This window comes from Electrophorus electricus, chromosome 24, assembly GCF_041902795.1.
Source record: "Electrophorus electricus isolate QZ-2024a chromosome 24, ASM4190279v1, whole genome shotgun sequence".
NCBI lineage: Eukaryota > Metazoa > Chordata > Actinopteri > Gymnotiformes > Gymnotidae > Electrophorus > Electrophorus electricus.
In genome coordinates, this window is record NC_137520.1 from 9454408 (window position 1) to 9475005 (window position 20598).

The 20598-nt window shown below is 46.4% G+C and overlaps 1 protein-coding gene across 4 annotated transcripts; it reads right to left on the bottom strand.

The window, feature by feature from the left end:
* Positions 1–634: 634 nt before the first annotated feature.
* arfgef2 (ADP-ribosylation factor guanine nucleotide-exchange factor 2 (brefeldin A-inhibited)) lies at positions 635–19337 on the bottom strand. Of its 4 annotated transcripts, none has more exons than XM_027026952.3 (39): positions 19000–19337; positions 15950–15980; positions 15471–15594; positions 15198–15344; positions 14598–14777; positions 14171–14459; positions 13853–13993; positions 13580–13698; positions 12687–12820; positions 11710–11944; positions 11522–11621; positions 11253–11392; positions 10894–11002; positions 10618–10801; positions 10393–10504; positions 10097–10302; positions 9931–10015; positions 9536–9707; positions 9057–9208; positions 8665–8793; positions 8359–8517; positions 8089–8236; positions 7857–7953; positions 7725–7765; positions 7350–7519; positions 7089–7240; positions 6817–6989; positions 6539–6699; positions 6274–6404; positions 6055–6184; positions 5799–5934; positions 5373–5511; positions 5045–5102; positions 4724–4838; positions 4278–4417; positions 3739–3916; positions 3457–3595; positions 2968–3085; positions 635–2174 (listed from the first exon to the last, which is right to left on the bottom strand). In XM_027026952.3, the coding sequence occupies exons 1-39, from the start codon at positions 19163–19165 to the stop codon at positions 2010–2012; spliced, it is 5505 nt and encodes a 1834-aa protein (XP_026882753.2). In that variant the 5' UTR covers positions 19166–19337; the 3' UTR covers positions 635–2009. The 4 variants fall into 4 exon arrangements, with proteins under 4 accessions (XP_026882753.2, XP_026882752.2, XP_081562952.1 ...); XM_027026951.3 differs by having other exon boundaries at positions 13580–13701; XM_081706826.1 differs by lacking the exons at positions 14171–14459; positions 14598–14777; positions 15198–15344; ... (1 more) ...; positions 15950–15980; positions 19000–19337 and having other exon boundaries at positions 13783–13894.
* Positions 19338–20598: the final 1261 nt, after the last annotated feature.

Consider the following 20598-nt stretch of genomic DNA (forward strand, 5'->3'; position numbering starts at 1 on the left):
TTCATATATATATATATATATATATATATATATATATATATATATATATATATATATAAAAATATATATATATAAATATATAAATATATATATATAAATATATAAATATATATATATATATATATATATATATATATATATATATATATATAAATATATATATATATATATATATATATATATATATATAAATATATATATATATATATACATAAATATAAATATATATAAATATAAATATGCATTTGCAAATATATATATATACAAATAAATACAGTTGTATTAGGAATGACTTGATTTAGATTCAGAGGCTTTAGCGCAGGTCTCATCTTACTGGTCTAGTCAGTGCACTCTCACCGGTGCGCAACTTGGATAAATGATGTGATGGTGTCCAGGTGTTTCTTCAGTTCTGCTTCGAAAACCAAGTTATTAACGGTTAGTTTTAAACTCAGCCCCGGTGACTTCGAGTTCGCATAAACAAAGAATGTCAGAAATCGCCAATGTAACCTTTCTTACCCTAAAAATGGTGTTCTATGGTTCTTCCAATTCATAGTCGAAGTACAGCGACCCTCCATGGCTGTCCGTAACGCCCTATTTACGAGAAGCTTAATTAACTTCGATGCCAAAAATTCAGTTGTGCAGAACTGATTTTTTATTGATTAATTCACCAAATGCTTGGAAGATTACATCACGATATGTGTAGAGCATTTTTTCTTTATTTTACATGAAAACTTTACACTTTGTATTTTTTTCGTACTGTATATATTTATACTCCCCCTACTTGAAGGAGGCAAAGTGAACAAATATAGTTGCAAGGGAAGGAATGCTTTCAGAAAATATTTAAATGCACTTCCAAGAATTAAATACATCTGCATAAAAATGCATCCAAAACTTAATATGCTCTGGTAAGACAGAGGCTTGATACTGTTGGATGCAAATACAAACATGTCTGCATTATACATTACTATGGTTATTTCTTGGTTTTGCTTGCAGTTGGTATGGCAACACTGGCTGGAGGATAGTTAAGCGAGCTGTCTGACTCAGTCATACTCAAAATTGGGAACCAGCTATGCTGATCTTATGTATGGGAAGATAAACAAACAAACAAACAAACAAACAAACGTCAGTCGACAAAGCAAGCATGCCTCAAACTGACAACTGTTTACCACACCTCTAAAGTTCACACCATATATGGGAGGAAAAAAAAAGCACAAAAAGGCCCCAGCCTTTCCCCTTACAGACCAAATGTAACTCTGACTTCCAGCATCTTTTAGAAACCAACTGTGTGCGCTTCCTGCCAATAGTAGTAGTGTACTGAGTGAGTGGAAACTCCTGAAGAGAATGCTAAATGAAATCAACAAAAACATTTCTGAGAGCAGCCACATAACACCAACCTTCTCAGGCTATGTAACATTACATTTGAATCCCCTATATTCTTCAGAGCAAGAGAAAGCAAACACATTTTCATGACTTTCAGAGCTGGTTTCCCCAGACGCGTGCGTCGTCACAGGTACAGATGTGCAGACCTGCTATAAATAACAAGCCTGTTATTACGATACTCAGATTCTTCTTCTGCTCTATGCATTTGGAAATTGCTGTTTGTTCACTTATTAAAATGAGAACAAAATAATTTAACCGATATGACAAAAAACAAACACACACAAAACTCAAAACACAAATCAACTAACAAACAATCAATCAAACAGGATAGTTAATAAATTATTCTTGTTGCCATAATACCCTTGCACCCTTCCAGGTTACATGACTAATATGCTTTTACGGAGTCACAAATGTTGAGCAGTCAACATAGAGGAGAGCTCTGCTGGGTCACAGTGCTGTTCTGTCCTGCAGGGGTGTCCAGGGATGTGCGGTCGGGGAGATCCAGGCGGGGTCCCTGGCACCCAGAGCAAGCAGCATCAGTCCTTTGCGCTGGAGGGTGGTCCATGCTCACGCTCTTACCGCAGTGTGTGTGTGTGTGTGTGTGTGGGTGTGTGTGGGGGAGAGAGAGACTATGAAGGCGGGGATCGTGCAGGCGCCGTGTCGGGTGCAGCGATGCGGAAGACGGAGCCAATGCGGAGGAAGAAGCGGCGCAGGGCAGCGCGCAGCTCAGGGATCAGGTCGAACTGCATCATCTCACACAGGTAGGGGTAGTAGCAGGATGCATGTGCCTTGAACTGCAGGGAAAACAGGATGCAACGTCATCAGCACAGCAGGGCCAAACGGGAAGGTTAATCCATAACAGATACAAAGAAATAGGCCCACGTGTGTAAACTTGACGGTTGGAGACAGGGAGTAAAGGAGCTGTTTAAATGTAAATTAGCATAGACAAACAAAATATTCTCTTTACCCTTTTATACCAAGTCCTTGAGCTAAAAAAAAAACCAAAAAAAAAAGACAAAAAAAAAAAAAACAACAACAAAACATCAATAAGATGGTGTTACACTGAGAGTTACACAGCAATAAGACTGCTTTATGAGGAGTAGGAATATGCTGCTTTAATGTTCTCCTGCAACGTGATGAATGGTGAAGACTATCAGTAAGAGCCAGGAAAAACGTCCTGCGCCTGTCCATAATATTCCTACAAAAATTGGGGGGCAGGGGGTCCTCCTCTACACACGGAGGTTATCAGACAGGCTATCTGCTTCCTGCATGAGAGGGAATCTCCCCAACCTACGCTTCCGAAGACTAATAGGAATATTCAAATCTGTGTCACCATGCAGGAAATTACCTCCTCATCAGTTATAACCATTACACTCACCTACGCTGCAGCACAACTACTCAGCTTTGTTTCCCCAACAGGAAGTCACTCAACAGACCTTGTCTGAATATTTAATATAAAGGAGGCCTAAGGGCATCAGACGACAGGATGGCATGAGACCGATTAGATGTGGGTGGGTGGGGATTATCTTCTCTTTAAAAGGTGAGTGTATGTATATTTAGCGTGCGTGTGTGTAGTCATGTAGTGACCTTATCATCAGGCAGTCTGAGTGTTCTTGTAAGCAGGAGCAGCAGTAAACTGGTCCAAGCCTCTCGGTGGCTCTCCGAGGTGAGGCTGATGAAGTAAGCCAAGGCTTCGCTACACACACTATAGGGGGAACACCAGAAACATGCATGCACACTTCACTGCTGCCTCATCTCATATACTGCACACATTAACTCATCACAACATTGTGATCCGTCATCACAAAAAACAAAAACAAAAACAAAAAAGCTTCGCAATATTGCTACAGAAAGTTACAAAAACAAATCTACTGGTATTCTGTGCGCATGCTTTTACGTCAAGTCATGGACACGTTACTATGCGTTGCAAAAAATAAAAAAAATTAAAAAAAAAATCGATGACGGCAACTCCCCCCCCCCCAGACGCGCTACGTGTGGCGTGCCTTCTCAGCGTCCGACTCAAGCACGATCTGGCTGAGTGCTTCTGCCCTCCCCTCCCCCTGAGCGCACACTTACAGCAGCAGGCGGGTTTGGATGTCCGGCCAGGCTTCCTGCAGCCGTCTGTCCGAATACATCTGGAAGAGGATCCGCAGGCTGCAGGCCAGGCTGCTGGTCTCCTGCTTCAGCAGGTTGGGCTTGGACTTGCCCTTGAATCCTGCAGTGGCAAAACACATCATTGAATACCTAGAAGGCCAGCAACCTTTGACGGGCCACCTCGGGTGGCAAAATGAACGCTCATTTACATGCGTGCTACGACGGCCAATCGCGGTGCTCTGTGGTGCGGAGGGCGGGACAGACCTGCCCTCCAGAGCGCCGTGCGTTGCTCGTTGTTGGAGTTGAAGTCTTTGGCGAAGGTGTGCGACTCGAGCAGGCAGTCGAGCAGCTTGAAGAGGTGCTGGGGAGAGAGATGCCTGTACATGCCCTGCTCGGGCCTGGCCTGTGGCTCCACCTCCGCCGCCTCCTCCAGAGCATCCCTCTGCATGGTGGACACGGGGCAGAGCGACACACAATCTCATCTCCGTAACCATATGTAAACAACGCGCAACAGTCAGTCATTTTTGGTGTACGTACGTACAGGGTCAATGGCAAAATGTCGCTCGATCCGTGAAAAAATAAAACGGGTTCACCAGCCAGTGGCCGGTAACAATCGGCAACAATTGGAACTCCAACTTTCCCCTAACGCAGCATATGATGCACTTTTTTTTTTGGTACTACAAAAACAAAACAATGTTGACATACGGGCCGAAAGGTTTTTGATCCTGTATGCATACATAAACTCACGAAAAACACAAAGTACTTTCATGGAAAGAGCCTCTGGGACAAACTCGGAGACAAACCAGAGCAGCAGCCATGTTCTCAGCATCCTCCTTCTTGCTGGTAGCAGGGTAGAAAACGATGTTATCAATGGTCTGGATGAGCTCCAGCTGCACCACACACTTTATGAGCAGTCCTGCAAACAGCCTCTGATCCGACACCCCTGTGACAAACACACCCACGTCAGTCGGCGCAGCTCACACAAAACAAGATGCAGAACCAATACCATTTATGAACAAGGGTAATCTTTATGCAGTGATGGCAGTACATATCCATTAATAGAAAATGTTTCCTAGGAAACAGAGCATGACATCAGCACCTGAAATAGAATGAACAGATTTTGAGCGGTGACGGCTAATAGGCTGAGGTCATAAAGAGTCAAAACGGGGAACATATGTACTTCATGGAAACTTCACGGAGGAGGCGGGAAATTCTGGTGTAAACAGGAGGAGGAGAGAGAGGGGCTTACGTGCGTGGGGCTTTCCCCTCCAAATCTCATCGCTGGCCGTGGACATCTGACTCTGTCCTCTCTCTGAGAGTGTCCTCTCAAAGCTGCTCTGGGACTGAGAGTCTACCTCCACGTCCTGGAAAACAAAGAACAATTTGCACTTGATTCTATGATAAAAATGTGGTCAGATTTTTGGGCACTGACTGTGTTAAAATTAAGCATACAACAGGATTCTTTTAATTTGCATAGGTGCACTGAGGTGCCTGTTCACTGGTTATTGAGCATGCGTGTGTGCGTACATTTGTGTGTGTGTGTCATATTTACTCATGTTAGTCATCTCACCATGTGTTTCCCATCTCCCACCTCCTCTTCCTGCCCAGCCGGTCGCCATGTCAACAAGCTGTTAAGAGGAGAATAATCAGATCAACCCTGGAGCATTTGACCACCAGTGTTTCACAAGGAAAACTTCAAATACTTCAGAAACAGGCTTAACGATAGACTGCATAACCATTTTTTAGACATTACAAATGTGGCCATTAAAAGCAAAAAACCAAAAACCATTCCAGGGGGATAAACATGAATGTAAATGAAGGTAATAGTGCAAGTCCTAATCTAACAGGCCAAGAGCAGGTGATTGAGCAGCGGACGCAAGCATGCGAGAGAGCCGTACGCATGAGGGCTGGTGGACTGGAAGATCTCCAGCATGCAGGCGCAGGTGACGTCCCACACCTCCGCGCTGAACTTCTCCCCGTTCTGGATCACCAGGTTCTCCAAGCAGTTCGTGCCAGACCGTGCCAGCTGCTCGTTATCTGAGGGCCATGAGAGAGGCACACGTGAGGGTCACGCTCCCTGTTGCTCATGCATCCCACCAGCAGGCAGAAAACGCCGTTCCTGCCAGGCACACATGGCTCAGGCCACGTACAGGTTTTAATGAGGTCCCCAGGACCCACCTCACTGGGGCGCGTCCTGACCGCCAGTGTTGCCTGGCTTGTATCAGGTTGCTGGTCCAAATCCTTTAAACTCTATGGAGTCCCTCATGAGGTTTGCGTGTGAGTGGAGTGACATGGGGGTCAGGGTGAGTAAGTGGAAGTCCCACCTTGCTTGACGCACCACTGCAGCTGAGCAAAGACATCTGCCAGCAACACCTCGCTGAGCGGCTCGTAGAACTGCGAGAAGACGTCGCAGATGGCGTAGAGAGCGTGATTACACGTGGTGGTCATCCACTCGGTTTTCTGTGGAAGAAAGTAGGGGAACTTTTGCGACTTGTCATTGAAAGCAGCCACCCAGAGGGCAGTCTTAACTGGCAGATGGCTCATTCATGCTCACTGCTGATAGGAGATGCAGCAGTTCACCTCAGTCTGTTGTTCTGGAAGCTTCATGTTGTCAAAGATGCGGAAGACGATGCGGAAGAGGTCATGCCACCAATGCTTCTCAAAGGTGTGTCCATAACTCTTCATGATCTCAAACATCACCGTCAGGCCTCTGCAACGCAAGCACGAGCACACACAGTAAAATAGCCTAAAGATCAGCGATAATTGATGGGGTTTACAGTGTGGTGGCTCTTGGCCTACCTGGTCCTGATGTCCAGCTTGCAGCGGTTGATGATGCAGGAGAGCTCAAACAGAATGGGGAACCAGCCTCGTACCCACACCCGGTCACCAGGGGCAACATTCATGTCATCGCTAGTGTATTCCCTTAGTGCCTGACCAGAATGACCAAGAGAAAAGAGAGTGAAACAGAGTGAGTGCGAGCGAGCACACACGGATGACGAAGTAACCTGGGTTCTCAAGCTACAACTGCAACACATTGTTGGTCAGTCTATGGATGAGTGCTCACCTGTGGTCTGTCAGACACGTATTTGGCGCAGTGTCGAATGAGTCGGATGGCTTCCATACTGGTGTCGGGAAACGCGGCGTTACACACAAACTCGGACAGGCACTTCACCGCATCCTGGAAGGAGTCGATCGCGGCTGGAAAGTGCTGCTGAAAGGTGTTCACTGTGAAGGGCAGCGGAAGAGAGAGAGGCTCTCAAAGCAAAAGTTTGAGAAAACACAAGACTAGATCAGCAAGGCTCCTGGGGGAGACCATGCCACCGTTAAGCTGCTGCTACTCACTGACAATGTGCCCAGTGGTCTGGAAAGCCAGCTCCACTATGGACTCGTCGTGGTCCGACGCTGCCTGGTGGAAAACCGAGAAGATGTTCTTCCAGCCGGAGCGGATATTAGCAGCCTGGGAGTTCACCATCTGGGCCACGCAACGGATCACCATGTCCCGGATAGTGGGAGACCTTCGTAAGGGAGAGAGGGAAACGCAAGAAGAATAAGGACTGACTCAAGCTGTGGCATATCCCTGCTGAACCTCGAGTGTTCTGCTCATCCTCCCTAACCTGTTCTTCTTCATGATGTGCTCAAAGGGCCTGAGGAAGTCCTTCTGGAAGCGGAAGTTGGCCAGCTCTCCCTTCTCCAAGAACTTCATGGAAAGCTGCCTCAAAGAGTCGACTGCGAAGATGGCCACATCCTCGTTGGGATTACAGCCCACCTGGACGAACAGCACGGACGTGGAGATGTCCCGTGTAAGAGACCGCTGGTGTAAGCCACACAGCGCAAGCTCGCGTACTGAGGCTGTGGGAGGCATGCAGATTGCTGACCTTGTTGAAGTGGTCTCCAATAACCTGCCAGATACGGGACCACTGCAGGCGGATGCGGTTCATGTTGTAGTAGGAGATCTCCACGATCTTCTGCAGGCTGAACATGCGGGGCTGGTGAGCCGAGGCTAGCTCGTCCATCGACACCGCGCACAACCAGCGCACAAAATCCACTGGAAGACAGGAGCTTAGCACTGATATAGTGATCGTCTTAACATCAGCTGGTAAGAGGGTCAAATGTTTGGTTTTTCTGACAAATTAACTACTTTACATGAAAATCAGGAATTTCTGGTTGTAGGTAGCATGCCAGTAAAGGCGACTGAAACACAGACAAAACAAAAACAAAAAAACCCTCACTAGCAACTCACACACACATACCTATTGCATTTCCATCAAGCCTGGTGGATCCAGTGAAAATTCTGGGAGACAACAGAGAAATGGGTTAAACATAAAAACGACAACTCTGAGTATACCACCGTTATACGGTGGGGGGGGGGGGGGGATACTTACCTGTCCACAGCTACCACCACACTCTGAGAGCTGGTCTCCCCTACAGACTCCTGGATATGTGCCATCTGACGCCTGTCTGGACCCCCAACTAATGTGCCTGTGACGAGTCAAGCATACTGCTGGAGACCAGGCATCCAATAATGCACAAACAGAAACCCGTCACCGTCATGCCTCATTACAAACAGTGCACGGTGAGTCATGAGGCCCCATGTAGCCTCCTGACATGGCTTACCTAAGCCCAGGGGCATGAACTCCTCTCCGCCGGTGGGGAAGCCCTTCACGCTACTGCCTTGGTCTCTGATCACACCAGAGATGTAACGCGTCTTCACGCCTGTGCCGATCAGCTGTGCCAGCTCCAGCTGACTGATACACCGCAGAATCTAGGTAGGGAAGCAATGGATGATGGGTCGGTGGGAGACAATAGGCCTGCATTGGGGCCTTAAGCTAACAAGACCAACATGGATGGTCGGGTGTTGTGTGACGTGTAGGGCTGTTTGCCCACCTCGTGCCAAGAGTTGCCCAGGTAGTTGCCGTCAGTGTGTGCCACGGTTATGAGGGTCTTTATGGTGTCGATATTCTTCTGCTTCATCTCGGTGATACTGGAGCTAGCTGTGAGGAGGGTGAACCTGGCCAAGGCCTGGATGTATGCATCCCGTTCCAACTGCACATGCAGGCGCGCACACACACACACACACACACACACACAAAATCAGAGAATGGAGAAACGCCAAGGAGAAGTCAACTTGGTGCCCCTCGGCTTGGGGGCAACAGGTCAGAGGGCATTGCCAGGTAATGGCCCAGGGCGCACCTGCATGCCGAAGATACAGGCGATCCTGATGGCACAGCGGATTCCCTCCAGACATAGAGATGCCACATCCGGGTCATCACAGTCCTGCAGGCCCACGCTGAACGCTGCCAACAGGGGTGTCCACGCCAACTGTAGAACACAACATGTGAGCGCACACACGTACACACACTTTCTTTTAACTGAAAAGCAGCTCTTCTTTTGCTCTGCACCTCAAATTGTCAGAGTAGATCTCACAACTATGTAGGTTTTATGAATCTGTATACACACACACACACACACACACACAGACAGATGTGAGCTGCACGTCTCAGAGGCAAACCTTCCCAATGCAGGGCTGGGGCAACGTGAGACTACTCTAATGGCAGCTGGGGTGGCGGCCCAGGTGCTGGTACCTTGAACATGGGCCGGACGTGCTCCAGGTGGGTGGCGCTGAAGAACGGGGCCTGGGCATGGCTCACTGCCTCCATCAGAGCTTTAGCCGTCTTCGCCATCTGCTCCATCTCCACGTTATACAGCAGCCGCCTCTGTTTCTCATTGGCCACGCCTGCCACAAGAGCATACACTGGTAACACTCCCTACTCACACAGCAATGTCATTTAGTCAATACTGCTATTTTTCTAACAATAATACTACTACGTTTATTTAGTCTTCACTGAAAGAAGAACACTTTGAGAAAACAAAATCAGGAGCAGTGGTTCTCAAACCATGTACCACTATAGAAAGTATGTGGCTCCCTCCATTACGACACTTAAATGCATTTAAGAAAAAGATTTTGGTGATTCCTCTGCATACCACTAGAGGGAGCACATACCATTGTTTAAGAAACCAGTGATGCTTGTCCGACAGCCTTAGTGACATGATGAGCTCTTACTCTGCTTGCTGGACTTGGGGGTGATGGAGTACTCCTTGCTCTCCTTCATGGCAATCCTCTTCCCTGCGATCTCATCATAGATGGAGGAGAGGTACTCCTCAGGCAGGTCCTTGCTGTCATTAATGCCACGGTTCATCTTGATGTACTGCTCCTTCGTCATTTTGTTCTTCACCTGCGAAGCGTCAAAACACTCATTAAAAACCCAAGGCACTAAAAAATAAATAAAATAAAAGATACAGGAACTAGACTTCAGCAGCGAACAAAGAACTGATGACAGTAGAGGACACACGAGAAAGAGTAAGAGGATCAGGTCTAGTGAAGGCGCAGAGACACTGACCTGAACAGAGAACGGAACCAAAGTGTCAGTGGTGTGTGCAGGAGGGTGGCGTACTGACCTGCGGGCTGTGCAGGTCGGTGGTCAGCATGATGATGGAGTAGGCCAGGACGTAGGCCGTGTCCGCGCTGGCAAACAGCGTCTGCCTGGAAAGGAGCGGAACAATGTAAGCGCACGCAGGAGGGCAGGGGGCTGCTTTGCGCAGTTCGGGGGGGGGGTGTCCTCACCCCTGGTTGCACTCGAGGTAACGAGCAGCGAACTTCTCCATGAGCCGGTCGATTTTCTGCGCCTCGCCGGGCAGCCGGAAGCCCTCCAGGAAGACGCGCAGAGCCGACACGAAGTCCTTGCCGCAGAAGTCGAGCTGGTCCACGTAGCAGTACATCACCTCCTTATTGAACTTGGCGTTCTCACCCAGGAACTCCCCGACCTGAGTCTGTACAGAGGAGGCAGGAGAGGAGCTGAGAGTCTGTGGACACGCCGTGGGGGGGTACGGCGGAGAAAAGGGACGACTGATTACACCTACTGTGTCTAGCCTCTCCTCCTGATGCAGAAACTGAGCGATGTCCTCTGGAGAGTTTCCCAGCATGCCTTGCTCCTGCAGGTACTGCACTCCCCTCTTGGGTTTTTTATTAAATCTTTCCGGAGCACAGGAGGGGGGTTGGGGACAGGGTTAACACTGACCGGGGCGGGGGAGTTGGTTGGTCTAAAAATAAAAAACAAACGCGACAAACAGGCGGGGCCCACTCACAGCTCGATGCCATGCTCGATGATCTCCTTCTGTTGCTTGATGACCTCGTACTGCACGGGGTGGTCCGAGGCCTGGACCCCAGAGGACACGGCAGAGTCCTGCGAGCCCACGCTGTCCCGCCGCGAGGACAGGTGCTCCGGGGGCTTCACCTCCACCACCTCGCCCTCGGCCTGATGCTCCTGGCCTACAGTTCCGCCCACATCACACCAGAGCTCAGTAAAGCAAGCGGCGCTAGGCAGCCAGAGGTGATGGAGGAAGCCCGGAGGGGCTGCTCACCCAGGTTGGTCTGTAGGTTGGGGTTGACATACAGGTCTCTGCTCCACTCCACCATGCATTTCAGAATGGACACCAGGCACTCCAGGCCCTTCTTCCGCAAACTCAGTTCCTACAAGGTAATAAAAAAAAACCCACACACTTCACTTCATGGCATTTAAGCCATACACTCATTAAGCTGTCTGCACACCAAGCCAGCTGAATGGGAGTCAGCAGTACAGTTCAGCGTGAATGCATTCATGCCGTTTCCTGCTCTGCGTCACTGGGTATCACATGGCTGGGGCAGGGTACAGTTCCAAAGGTGTGCAAACCGCTTTGCTACTTTAAGTGTTGCTTCATATGCCGGGGGGGGTTTCCTGTACCTGCAGCAGTGTCATGCCCAGTTCCTGTCCACTCCGACCCTGAGCGATTTTTGAAAGATCGTTCACCAGCCGCTCAAAGATATTGGCTGCATTCAGGTCACAGTCATAATTCACGTAAATATCCACCACGCATTGAGCATCTGAAAGAGGAAGGGTAGCAGGCTCTGACATCACACTGTGGGGTCAGACAGCAAGCTGTCACATAGGAAATGTATATTCATGGTGGGTAACAAAACGTGCGAGAGCAACAGTGAAAGTAGTTAAAGTACCTGCGCAAATGCGAGTCAGCGTCTGGATGACCATCCACTTGTGCTCGAAGGAGCTCGACGACGTTTCCAGAATGGTCAGAAAGATCTCTCGGAAGAACACCTGACGATAGTGAAATGGCAGGAGCAAACATGAGGAGGAAAAACAAAGCACGACTGAAAACTAAAACGGTCCCCCTCACGCTCCTCACCTCAATCTGCATTTTAAGATGCACTTTAAAGTGGGACAGTAGGGTGAGGAAAATGGCCAGTGAGAGCTCGAACACCTCAGGCACGGAAGAAACGCCATTCTTGGACAGCGCCACACACAGGTACTGCTTTATAGCATTTACAAACATCTCGTGTGTGCGGAAAACAGGGCCGGCCCCCTGGAGGACAGACAGCAGCAGCTGTAGGGAGACCACCTTAGAGCGCAGCTCATGAGACCTGACAGAGAGAAAGATGAACGAGAGAGAACAAGACTACCTTTACTGAACAGAATTCAAAGGTTTCCAGTTTAGGCTTATACTTCTTATCCCAAGAAGGGAACGCTTACATTTCGTTAAGCCATAAGCACAAATGTAGTTTCAGGATTTATTGACAATAGTAGCTTAAGGTGCCACTAAACGGCTGGCGCAAGGAGTGCACTTTTGTATGTGTGGCACAATAAAAGTACCATTTCATATTTTATCATTTATACCAAATTCTTATTTTTCTGAGTCTCTCATTTCTAAAGCTGCAGAACTGAAATGCACCTGCCGTGAACTCCCAAGAGCTGTACAACCTCAAGTCAATTTGCATGCAAGACAGATGGCAGAAACTCAAACTTCACTTCAATTCCTTGTTGCGCAATTATCGGTATCCATTTGGCAAACCCACTCGCAATAAAATCACAAATGCCATGCACAACTGTAACTGTTAGCCCTAGCAAGATACCCATCTAGCAATTAATGAATTTATGGATTAGGTTTACCAATAAATTGTTTAAATCTACTTTATATTTTCATAGTCACAGTTAAGTTTCAGAAACACTTTACAAGGTGCATTTCTTGCCTGTAGCCCCTTCTGAAATTTCACAATGCACTTTAACTCCTGAAACCTCCTGGAAGCCTCAGGAGTTCTTGGTGCACGTCCTGCAAGATGGCTTTAAGAACCAATGGCTGAGAAAGCTGTAGGGCTGACGTCTCACTTGGGGTCGGGCGGGCCGTCGGCCAGGGGCTTCATGGAGAGCTTGCAGAGGGAGCGGAACACCAGGAAGGCGTCTTTCTGCAGGATGTGGGAAAAGCGGGCAGCCGTCTGAGTGCCCTGCATCGCCTCGGCATCCTGCGAGCGGGCAGAGAGCAGACCCAGCACCACAAACACCACGGCCTCAGCAAAACACGTGGATCTACACAGGACTTCAGTACAAGCGAGTTTCCAAAACCTGTTTACCCAGCCCTCATAAATGAGTCCATGATGAAAGAACCTAAGGAACACTGTGCATTCCCCATGTAAAAAAGTTAATTTAATTTGAAATTGTAACTTATTGAAATGTTCATTCTTATATATTTATTTATTTAAAAACAAAATGTTGCTGTTATGTTTGCTGAGGTCTTAGTTGACTCACTGTGCAAAAAGCATAGCCATCAATAAAACCATAAAGGCTACTGACTAACTTAATATGCTTGGGATTTATCCTCAATTATCAAAAAGGCAGAAAACAACATTCAATAACTAACAGAAACCTTTACTGCATATCAGTCTATAAAAACAAACTTCCCTTGTTGAAAAAAGCCAACACATTAGAACCTGTTCTCTAGGTACTGCATTGGTGAACATTCAGAAAGTACCAGAATACGAGAAAGCCAACTTTGTGAAAACCAAGATAACATATCGGAGACAAAATGTCACCTTGGCTAGTCAAGCTTTAACAAAAGGTAATCACTAACCAAATGGCAATGCGCAGTACCACTTAGCACACAAACAAACAATGTGAATGAAAATTTCAGACAACATGAGCAGGGGCACACTGATATTCAAAACAATATACAACAAGGGAAAAAAACAAAACAAAAAACAGAAGACTGTAGTATTTTAACATACCAGAATATCTGTGGACGACACAGAAGCTCGATCGTCCACAACACCATTCATTTGCTGAGCATCAGCCCTGACAGCAGTGGGCGCCACTTTGGATTCAGAATCAGAATGTTGGTCCAAGCCTACTGAAGCAGAAAGTGGAGAATCATACGTTTGACTAGACTAGTGATTAGTCATAGACTAGTCAGAGATTCATCCCCACATACCTACTCATTGTGTGTGAGGGACTAAGTCTTCACTGACTTCAACCGTCTTTGTTGGCTGGAGTGCCCTTACCTCCCTCCACAGAGCTCTCTCCCAGGCCACTGTCTGGCTCTGCCTCCTCCTGCTCAGCCTCCAGTGGGTACTGCTCTCCCTCACTGGCACCCTCTTGTGGTGACTTGGGAACATGGGAACCTGACTCCAGTGTGTCTGGACCTAAATAATAACAATTTAAAAATATATATATTAGTGTCATCATCAATAAAAAGTAAAAACACTTATTTATAATTTCTTATACAGACCTGTGTCATTTTTACTGTTTTAGTTACAACAGCACAAGATACAAATAAACATTAAAAACAATGCACTGGAAAATACGGACACATTATGCACCTGGTTGTGAGCTTTCCGTCGAGTCTTGTGTAGCCTCCCCCTCCTCCGTCTTTAGATTGTCCGTTTGGCCATTGATTGAGGTGGTGTCCTGAGTCACAGGGGGCATGGTGTTGATGTCCGGGGGGCTGGGTGAGGATGAGAGTGGACAGTTCTGTTCGGAGGGGCTGCGTCCAGACCACGGGGATCCAGAAATTTGCCCTGGTGTAGGGGAGGGGTTTGGGGGCGCTGGGACAGGGTTTGGGGGCTGCAAACGCTGTCTCTCCTTTTCAGCTTCCTGGGCCTCTAGAGCCTACAAGCAAAAACACAGCCAGTACTGAGAACACAGCACGCCTGCAAAGGCCTGCTGGAACAGAACAAACAAACCAAAAGACAAAACAAATCAGTGCCAGGACGCCCAGCTCAGGGTACAGTGGACATCGATGCTGACCGCCTGGTTCTCCATGCGCGTAAAAATGACGTTGAGCATCTGAGTTAGGGTGGCCTTGGCTGTGGTCTGGTTGATCAGGTTGCGGCTGGCCAGGTAGATGTTGTAACAGGTACGCACAGTTAGTAGAACTGTCCCCTCATGGATCTCTATGTGAGGAGATGTCACTGCTGTCAGAAGAGCCTAGGGGGGTGGGGGGGGGCGGCGAAGACACAGAATGAAAACCATGTCCTCTCCAGGAAGTTAATTTGATCCTATACTGTTTTAATTTTATTGAGAGAAAATGTGATATAAAAGTAATGCTAAGTTTATGTCTGGTAGGAAATTTAATTACCCAGTGCAATGGGTCAAGTGCAATGCATCAATCTAATGCAATGTAAAACATTATGCACAGAATCTATAAGATTATGAAAGACTGTTACAGTGATTAGTACTGCCATCTCAGTGAGAAGAAACATACACTCTCTAAAAAGGCAAATGTCAAGTTATTTACTACTTGTGTGTTTACTGGGTAAACACGCTACTGGCTGCCCTTTACACGAACGTCCTCTGGTGTCCATCTGGCAAGCAATAAACTAAACATATGACTGAGGGATCTCTCACCTTGATAATCTGTAGCTGCACGCCCTCATCTGTCTGTGGGCCCTGGAAGCAGTTGCAGATGGTCTCTACCAGCCGGTCGATCAGCCGTTTCCCAGGTGCTCCACTGTCCGGAGCATTCCCCGTGATGTGGCCGTAAGCGATGAGCTTCTGCAGTGATCAGAGCGAGCGTTAGTGAGCGGCAGGCTTCATGACGGGGCCTGTATGGGAGCCTGAGCTGTGGGTGTGCCTGCCAGCGACACGAGGGCTGCCGCTGAGCAAGCGGAGGCATGGTACCTGCAAGCAGTCCAGGGAGGTGCTGACAATTCGCGGAGACTTTGACTGACATGCCAGCTCAAAGGGCAGGACGTACTTGTCCGCCTCGACGTAGTTGGCTCTTGGTGGAACCACAATGCCATCCCTGGGATTCACATATTTAAAAAAAAGCATTTTACACATGACTTTGTGATAGAGCGACACATGCAACAATTTAACACTTAGAAATCTGGTGCAATGCTTTGTGATTGGTGAAAGACAGCTCAGACATTCTTGGCTGAAGAGCTGGTTTAGCTGTTCACATTCAGAAGGAACTGCAGCTGCATAGCCATCACTAGAGGCCAACACCATTCAGCCTTTTCAGTCATAAAACTACTAGGGCTGTGCATCACCACCACCATATGCTCCAGAGATGTCTTTCAAACATATATCCTGTTTCTGCATCTGCTGAGCTCAGCGGTATGGGAGAAGAACACAAAGAATGGACGGGATGAACTCACTTCTGTTTTTCCAGCTCAAGCTTGATCTCCTCTGGAAAGAAGCAAATAAAAAGAGGAGAAGGACATTAAACACATGACACTCCTCACATACCTACCACTGCACCCTCTCAGGCTTGTCCTTCGGTAAACCCAACCCCCGCCACGCCCCAGCAAATATACATGTGAAAAACTAAGGCGTGGATCAGTGAGCACATGACGACACGGGCTGCAATAACATGCTTATTTTTAAACGGATAAGGTAGACAACGTCCTGTTAACTGCCAGAGTAAAGACGAAGGGAAAAAAAGTGGCACTTTTCGAGTGTCATTGTGATCAGCGTGGCAGAGTATGGGCCAGTTGCACGAGCGTGAGCTCAAGCAACATTTGGGTAATGGGGACAGCACTGAAGAGGGCAGGAGCAGCAGGGCCGAGGAAGGCTCGCTGATGTAGACAAAATAACGGTGGCCAAGAAGCAGTATGACTAGGCTAGCCAATGACAGGCAGCCGGGCCACAGAGCAGGACAGGGGAAAATATCAAAACAGAAAAGGAAGCAGCACATATTAACCACTGTAATTTTGAAGACAGAGGTCCATATTGTTCTTGAGATGGAATCTAGTAGGAGCCATCCTCAGCTAGTTACGTTCAGGCTCCAGGGGCCAGAGGGACTAGGTTTCTGTATTCAGCGCCTTTAAGAACTGAACACGTTATGCAAACTAGTGAAGTTTCTATTTCTCTCGGTCATGAGCAGTGTATACTGGGACGTAATCTCACTCATTATCAAACGGTTATCTACACACAACAGGATACTTAAGATTACACAATATCATATTTCATAAGAATATTTCATATAGCCATATAGTACCAAATAAGATCAGCTACTTTGAGAATAACATTTAAGATGCACACACCCCCCCCCCCCATCATGTTTGTCTGAAAAAACGAAACTCAGATCAATTGATAATTTTTGTCTAATCTCAAGTGGCACTAGTTCCAATTAAACTAACCAAAATTATTAGCATTGATGCTGTTTAGAATACCATTACAGGATTACTATAATCTTTATCATGGATCTCCAATCCTAATCCTGCAGAACTACTTTTTAACGTTCTTCATTCAGACAAAGGAATATGGAGTTATTGATTATCTGAATCAGATGTGTAAGGTTGGAGTTGGATATACCATAGGTCGGAGAGCTCTCCAGAAACAGGGTTGGAGGCAACATTGAAAGGAGACAGCGTCTCTTGATACCATCTTTGATCACTGATTAAACCACAGTTTGGCATTAGGTCAGTTTTCACAGTTGCAATATGCTGTACAGTCTTATAGACTGCCCAATAAAGACTATGATGGTGCAACAAATGATACAAATGATAGTGATTGCTGAATAAGTCCATCAGACTCACAAACCATGGTACTCACTGAAACTCTAATAGCACAGGAGAATTCAGTACATAAAGTACACACAAAAAAAAAATAGATCACTGTTCACATTTGCAGCAGGTGCCATCAAAAGAGCAGGGTGACCTCAAAGTTAGTCTGAGTGAGCCTTTAGATTTCCCACAGCTTGCCAACACGCACCTTTGGGAACTACACTGGTACCTAGGAGAGTGTTTGAGGAATCACCTATAGCACATCACAGTATCTGTGGTATTTTAAGATGTAGTCTACGAAAGCCTTCTGTGGGATTGAAAACTTGGATTTCTCCATTGCAAATTGGACCAATTTGCCTCGTTCTTGTTCTGTCAATTTGCATATAACAAAAGAGGGTTTATTTGTCAGAGTAAATTTGTTGCATAATACCCAATGCAACAAAGCACACTGAGGTAGAATCATATGTATAGTGCAATTCTAAGTGTTGCAGCAGGCACCAATGAACTGTTGATTGTGTGCACAAGTTACTCATTGAATCCAGGAACACACTGTGTAAACATATCTGCTGTAGAGACTGGGATTCTCTCAGTTGCTGACAGGATGAACCAACAAGGGGAAAAAAGGAGTGCAATCTTAAAAAGTGCAGCAACTTAGTTACACGACTTCCTTGTCGGGCAGTTTAGTTTTACAAGACGCACATGCAAATAAACAAACTGACTAGTGAAAATTGAAAGATTTAACCGGTGAACCCTTTGGGGCTATTTTTGTTTAAAATTCAAAAGTGGAGAAAAGTCCAGAACAAAGATTAGAAGTTTGAAACAAAAACTCATCAGGAAACAAGATCGTCACACTTCGTTAACTTTTCAAGCTCACCTTTTCACGTTAGGACAAACAACCCGGAAGTTCAGACAACTGGAATTTCAATCGTGTCCTTACTGCCCTACATCTTCCTGACAAGTGCGAGGTCATCATTCACGTCGCTGCTTTTGTTTAATATTATTTCAATCGATTAAATGGCACTTATAACGAGAACATTTTAATGCCACGTAGTACAATTCAGTCAAGATGATGCATCAAGGTGTTTCGCTCCCTCAAAACACGACACAAAGACGTCTACCTAGCTAGGTTAGGCTATGCAGTAACTAAACAGGCTGTGCAGTCAAAGACTGAAGTTAAAACAGACTAAGACGCAGTACAACATAACTGACTAGGGAACGGACAGCTCCCTACATGATGCAACTGTAAATTAGCGAATCGATTCATGAGCACTAGCGTTAGCTGGTCACGCTAGCTACGAAACATGAGCGGTCTAAGCACTTTACTGTAAATGTGCGACTATAATAATTTGTATCCGTATTCAGTAACATGTGGCGAGCGACGCCAAAAAAAATTTAAATAAAAATACAAGTAAAAAATATAATACGCTGGTTGGTTAGCTAGCTAGCTAATGACAGCCCGAGGGCTTACCTGCCTGACGGCTAACAGTGTAATCAACGACATTAGCTTGCCAGCTAGCGGAGTAGCTACGTTAGGGCCAACGGTCAACTGGCTAGCTAAGATAAGATAGCTGGCTAATTAAATCGCGTTTAAATGAAGTGCTCGACAGCCGAACAACGACATTCGGTGTCCAGCGCCGTCTCGAATCTCGAAAGCGAACAAGACAGGTTAGGACCGGGGGAAAACCACGGACGGAGCTCACCCAGAGCCACCTGACAAGCCTTGCGCAGCTGGTTGTGCTGGCTTCGCTTCACCTCCTTATCCGACAGGATCTTCTCCAGCGCCCGGGACAGAAACATGCCCTTCGTCGTGGTGGTTCCCGTCTTCGTATGCCGTCGATTGAAATCCGCTCGTTGCTGTTCTTTCATCGCTTGTTCGGTGTCTTAACCGACTCAGGCCGTCATTGCCGGCCCGGCCCTGCTTCGCCGCAGGTGTCAAAAACTGCCTTAACGCCTGGCCGACGTCGCCACCAGTTCCGTCGAGCCGTTGCTATCTCAGCACTGGGTCGCCATGTTGGCCACGCGTCATAGCCACGTGATTCCCAGCTGCGTGGATAAGTTTGTGGGCGACAATCTTAATCTAGCGGATCGGATCTGGCCGGGAAAGGGTACGTTGTAAGCTTTAGGGTAAGCAGCCAATAAAGATATCTGAGACTCTTAATCCTCATCTCGGGTCAGGCCACATCTTCAACCGCACTGGAGTAAGCACGCTTGGCTTAGGACTGTAACAAAGATGTCCATGGTCTAGGTTGAAAGCACGCCCAAAGAATTTTCACTTGTGTAGGCGGTAAAATACTCCTTGATGCTCCTCATTTGTGTAGTCTGAAGCTAAATAGCTGATGTTCTAGTGTGACCTGTTATGCGTTGTTAAAGTGCCTTAGTATCCTCTATTGAGGATGAGCACTAAGGCAACAGGTGAGTCTTTCTGAGACTGCTTCCAGATATACAGGTTGAAATGCCTAATGGTAGTTTCCTGAGGCAAATAGCTTTGTCTAATTGCTAAAGTATTTCAGACATGTACACAAGTATTTAACCTCAGACGTGGTAAAAAAAAAAAAAAAATCTTTGGTATGTTGTTCACTGTACAGTTTGGCTTATAAGCAGGTAAGAATTAGACAACCCAAAAGGCTCATCAAAAGTGAAAGTGTGACATACTGTGACATATTCCAGTCGATTTAGAAAGACCTAATATTTTTACTGATCGATTCTAATTAATTTAACCCACTTTACTGGAATTCAACTGATGCAGTGAGAGCGTGATCTTTAAACAGCTGTGTTGTGACGTCGCCCAAACAGTAGAGGGCAGCATTAAATCAAATTTGGCTGGACACATACTACTTGCATGCTACAGCCATCTTTGTAAAAGTTGGACTTTTACCTGTAATTGTGAAAGCTTTGAAACTAAGCTCAGAAAATTAGGTGAAATTTGTGGAATAGGATAAAAAGGAACCATTAGTTCAGTTAGTTGTGTTTTTCATATATTTGAGTAGACAATTAAAGCACTTTTGGAAGTTGCTTCAGATAAGAATCTGTTAATGCCATAAATATAAATAGTTTAGAAACCTGTTTTACAAGTGATAAAGGAAAACAACTTTTTCTATGCATTAGTTTATTTCATCCAGCTTGTAGACTATGCATACATGTGCACCTATGTCTTAATAGTATTTATCCTTTTAAAAGTTTCATTAAATGCGATACAAATTTACATCATATAGTATTGATATGAAAATACTGATAATTTCAGTACAAATCTATACCTTAGGATTTATCTAGCAAGCACAAAATCATTGCTTCCCCCCCCC